Raw genomic sequence first — 5,202 nt, 5'->3', positions numbered from 1 at the left:
GGAGGTGTCGGGTATTAAGCTGACAACAGTCCTAGACTGCAGCAGGGTGAGCTGGTCAGGCCAAGTCCTCCCACAGGGGTAACAGGCAGGCTGCCTCGCATGACAGTGACATGATGCTCCAGGTCAGGGCACGGAATGGAAGGAAAAGCGGTGAGGCTGCCATGGCATGGGGCGTGAAGCTCTGCAAACACGTCCCCCCCACAGCACTGCAGAGCACTCTGCATGGAGCGGCAATCGCAGAGAGGATTAAGAAGTGGCTGTGCTGGAAGAGCTGCCTCGCAGCTCCAGGCTTGAGTGAAAGGCAGGACGTGGAGACTCAGGGTTTCAACTTGAGGTGTCCCTGAGGAAAGCAGATAAAAGAAGGGTAGAAAAAAAATAAAAGTCTTTGTGCATGAGTGCTAAGCATGACCTTGATACTCCAAGAAACTCCTGTCAGCTTTTGCTCTCCTGCAGCCAGAGCTCCTTCCTCCTCAACGCCCGCACCGGTACAACACATGTACGCAGCCCCCAAGCTGGCGCAGCTGGAAAAAGAGGTGCCAAGGACAGGCAGGCAGACCTGAGCTCAGCCCGCATCCCCAAACAAGCCGGTGCTGATCAAGATGAAATCAAGCCCAGCGTGTTAGAAAGGCAGGCCCAAATCGGTGCGTGAGCTCAACGCAGACCAGGCTGCAAGATCTTACCAGCCCGAGACTTTGCTGCCTTGGGGGTCTTTGCACCACAGTCTGAGAAGGGAAGAGATTTGCCCAAACACTCCTACGCTGAACTTGTTCTCAGGACATGGAAAACTTCAAACACTAAGCTTCACATCATGGCTCTCTCCTTATTTAACCCATAGTCACACTGGAAGAGAACGTTAGAGAGCAGATAAAAGTGTGTCAAGATGGAGGCACCTCTGGGAAGGAGTGTTTCAAGCCAGGATCACATCAGCCTGCCCAGACTCAGCTCCCAAGTCACCGCTGGCAGGTCACAGACTGCAAGCCACAACCAGTACATGCCCCTTTCCAGTCTCAGCACTGCCATTGCTTCTCAAGTGTCCCTGAAACGCCCAGGGCAGGCAGACACTTGCCTCTCTCAACCCATTCCAACAGTGAAATCATCACAGGGTTTATGTCAGGCGGGAGTGAGACACAGACACGTGGCAAACATCTTGCCTCCTGGCACCGTACGTGCAGGAGATTCCCCAATTTCAGTACAGACTCCTGCAATAAAGGGGAACAGTCTGATATGCCCAGGCAAGACAAATTTTGGGCAACGTGGCCTGCAGATAGTTTCCCCCTCTGTGGGTGAGAAACACTTGTTCAACACCCCCATCACACCCAAATCCCGATTCCCCCACGCGCAGAGGAGAGAGGCTAGTGAAGAACGACTGTGCGGCGGAAGCAGGCGAGACACTGAGATCAAGTTCCACGTGTGCCGCTGCAGAAACGCAATTCCCTTCATCTCACCTTGCAGCAAACCACTGCTGTGGATTTTAGTCTTTTGGTATCAATCTTGTTTTGCTAAGGGATGACAGATGAACGCTGCAAGGGAAGAGGGGTTTGGTAGATCCTCCAGGCTTAAACAGAGTCACAGAATAGCTGAGGTTGGAAGGGACCTCTGGAGATCATCCAGGTCAACCCCCTGCTCAAGCAGAGTCACCCACAGCATGCTGCACAGGATCATGTCCAGGCAGGTTTTGAGTATCTCCAGAGAAGGAGACTCCACAACCTCTCTGGGCAGCCTGTTCCAGAGCTCTGTCACCCTCACTGTAAAGTAATTTTTCCTCCTATTCAGATGAAACTTCCAGCATTTCAGTTTGTGCCCATTGACTCTTGTCCTGTTGCTGGGCCCCACTGAAAATAGTCTGTCTCCATCCTCTTTAGATATTTGTATACATTGACTAGATTCTCTCAGTCTTCTCCAGGCTAAACAATCCCACCTCTCTCAGGCTTTCCTCATAAGAGAGAGGTTCCAGTCCCCTAAATCATCTCCGTAGCCCTCCCTGGACTCTCTCCAGTAGTGCGATGTCACTCAATTTATGAGGTTCCTCTCCACCCAGCTTTGTCCAGGTCTCTCTGAATGGCAGCACAACCTTCTGGTGCATCAGCCACTCCTCCCAGTTTTGTATCATCGGCAAACTTGCTGAGGGTGCACTCTGTCTCCTCATCCAGGTCACCGATGAGTAAGTTGAACAATATTGGACCCAGTATTGACCTCTGGGGGACACCACTAGCTACCAGCCTCCAACTAGACGCTGTGCTGCTGATCACAACCCTCTGAACTCTGCCATTCAGCCAGTTCTCAATCCACCTCATCGTCCACTCATCCAATCCCAGGGTTGCATCCTACTTTGCCCTGCTTCTTCCTCACAGGATCCTGAATTCCACCATCTCACGGTCACTGCAGCCAAGGCTGCCCCCAGCCTCCACATCTCCAACCAGGCCTTCTTGGTTTGTTAGCACAAGGTCAAACAGCACACCTCTCCTCGTTGTCTCCTCCATCACCCATGTCACAAAGTTATCATTGGTGTTCTGCAGGAACCTCCTGGACTGTCTGTGCCTGGCTGCATTGTCTTTCCAGCAGATATGGGGGTGTTGTAGTCCCCCATGAGAACCAAGCCCTGGGATCACGAGGCTGCTTCCAGCTGTCTGCAGAAGGCCTCCTTGACTTACTCCTCCTCCGGCAGACTGTGGCAAACACCCACAACAGCGTCACCCGTATTAGCCTGCCCTTTAATCTTTACCCACCCCCAGGCAGGGGCTCAATACACGCCAGCTGCTCTCTCACATAAAGAGCGACTCCACCACGGTGCCTTCCTGGCCTGTCTTTTCTAAACTGCACACCCATCCCTGTCAGCACTCGTCACACGAGCTATCCCACCACATCTCCGTCATTGCGACGAGATGCGACCACACACAGATCTCTAATTCTCCGTTTGTTCCCCATGCTGTGTGCATTGGTGTACAGGCATTTCAGAGAGGAAATCCAGCACGCGGGTTTCCCAGGAGGGGTGCAGGAGGATCCTCCATATTCACGTCCCATGCACACTTCCCTGTCTGCAGACACCCGCTGGAGGCACTCCGGCTGTGTTTTGCTGATGTCCTTGGCTTGGCTGCCTGTGACCGTGGCAGACTTGGGGTCACACAGACGGGAGAGATGACCTAAGCGGGAGAGGCGAGGGATTCAGGGCACAGACTGCAAGCCACAACCAGTACGTGCCCAAGAGAGAGGCACTGCACCTGAATCAAAAGCTCCTTCCCTTGTGACTAAGTCATCCTACTTTTCCCCTCAGTGCTCTCTACCCTCATGGGCTCTCATGGGCTGAGAACCCACTGTGCCTGGTCTCTGTCCTATTTAGCTTCTGCACAGCTACTGCCCCTCACTACAGAGGTGTGCAGGGCTTAGTGACACAGAGACAACAGAGGCTAGCATACAAATAAAGCCATTTGCTCAGTGTAATGTGAGAGAAGATAGAAAGGCATCCCAGTTCTCCTAGTGCTCCTCCTCGGCCCTTTGAAGTAGTCCCTGTAGCCAGCAAGCTCTGTTCACACTACCAAGAGCACATCAGAGGGGCTGGGGGAGATCTTGGAGGATTCATCTCCCCTTCCTTCAAAATCCCAAGCTTCAAACGGCTGTGGACATTCAGTCCTTTTGACCTGCTGAGGCTATCAGGGACACACACCCATCAGGCTCCATGGAGCTGAATCTCAGCGCGCCCTTCACGGGTGTAAGAGAAGAGTGCCAAGTGCTCTCCAAATTAGGAAACTGATAACAGGCAAATCTAGGCACATACACACTCCACACTGCTGTCTTGTTATCAGCACAGCTCGAGACTGTTTTCACTTGCAGAAGGCAGGCATGCAGGAAGATATCCTATATCACGGCAAATGCTCAGAAGGGGCAGTCCTCTTGCCTGTAGTGTTCAGGGATTGCCAAGTCCTGGCCCTCTGTCACCAGGCTTCATTCACCCACTGACCCCTCCTGTCCTGAGCTGGCCACCTGGAAAAGTAAGATGTTAGAAGAACACAAAAAACTCACAGGAATCCCAAAGCATGTTGGAGTCATCTATCCAGGGCAACTTCACAAGCAGCAGAAAGTTAAATCCACATGCAGGACTGTGGAGATCCATCTGACACAGCTCTAAGGAAGCTAAGGGTACAACTGTATCTTTCCAGAAAACATATCCCAATTAATTTCCAGGGAGAACTAAAATCCAGCCTTCACATATGCCAGGACCAATGCTCTTAAGTTCCTGCTGTGCACTTAAGCATCACTAATGATTGTTGGTACTTCATGTTCCTGCAATCACTCAAGCACTGCCTGGCTTTAGAAGAAGGGCATAAGGCTGCACCTACATGGACTTTGTAACGACAAGCCCTGCATCCTCAGCTGCTCAAGGAGCTGTCTTTGCTCCCTCCATGTCAACAGGCTGAAGTCAGTAAGTCAAGCTGACCTCTGAAAGAGGATACAAAAAGGAACAGACTCGTGCGTGCTAAAAAGCAGAAGGCAGAAAGAAAAAGGCAAGGAGAAAAGAGAAATGAAGAAAGCAGAGATGTGACAACATTGCAAAAACAGAAAATAAGAGAAGGCTGAAAAATAGCAGATAAGAAAGCAGCAGAGAAGGAATCAGAACCGTATAAGGCCAGAAGAGATGATCAGGTGATATCCCCCAATGTCCTATATCACAAAAGGGATTAAATTTGAAAGACTTTAAAAGACAAATCTAAAGCACAACCAACAACTCAAAAGTTTAAAAAAGTTACCTGATCTGTTTATCAGCCATTTAATCCAAACTTGATCTTGTTAAGAAGTGAATCTGCTTCTTCAAACGGTTCCTTAACTTGTTTTTCAATCACTTCTTTTTCGCTTCAGTTTCTTCCTGGGAAAGGAGAGAAAGACACCAGAGAGACAAAGTTGAGACCCTTGCACTCCTCCTGAAGCTCAGGTCCTGCTGGGCAGGCTGCAGGGTGAGGCCAGTTGGGGAACAAGTGCCTTAAGGGAGCACCTGGTCTCCTCAGAGAGGAGACTGAGCTCTAGAGGGAGCCTTATAAATGCATGTGTATATAAATATACAAGCAGGGATGGAGGGAAGAGCTGCCAGAGTCGTCAGGCTCCAGCAGCACATGAGGAAAGGCAGCAGCCATGCAGTGCACGAGCTCTGCCCAGAAGCCAGGCCACTAGCACCCATCACGCTCTCTCAAACTCCAGGGAGCATCTCACACT

At 51.0% G+C, this 5,202-nt stretch overlaps 1 protein-coding gene across 1 annotated transcript in view; it reads right to left on the bottom strand.

Annotated features, from left to right (window-relative positions):
* The window catches only part of LOC104466689 (mitochondrial glutamate carrier 1), a 13,595-nt gene extending 8,833 nt beyond the window's left edge, over nt 1-4,762 (bottom strand). The window contains exon 1 of the mRNA XM_010080213.1: nt 4,743-4,762. Within this exon, the coding sequence (XP_010078515.1) occupies nt 4,743-4,762 (20 nt within the window). The remainder of the gene's footprint in view (nt 1-4,742) is intronic.
* Nucleotides 4,763-5,202: the final 440 nt, after the last annotated feature.

This window comes from Pterocles gutturalis, unplaced genomic scaffold (genome assembly GCF_000699245.1).
Source record: "Pterocles gutturalis isolate BGI_N339 unplaced genomic scaffold, ASM69924v1 scaffold12426, whole genome shotgun sequence".
NCBI classification, from domain to species: domain Eukaryota; kingdom Metazoa; phylum Chordata; class Aves; order Pterocliformes; family Pteroclidae; genus Pterocles; species Pterocles gutturalis.
The sequence above is the reverse complement of the archived record's forward strand: the minus strand, read 5'-3'. Positions and strand labels throughout refer to the sequence as shown.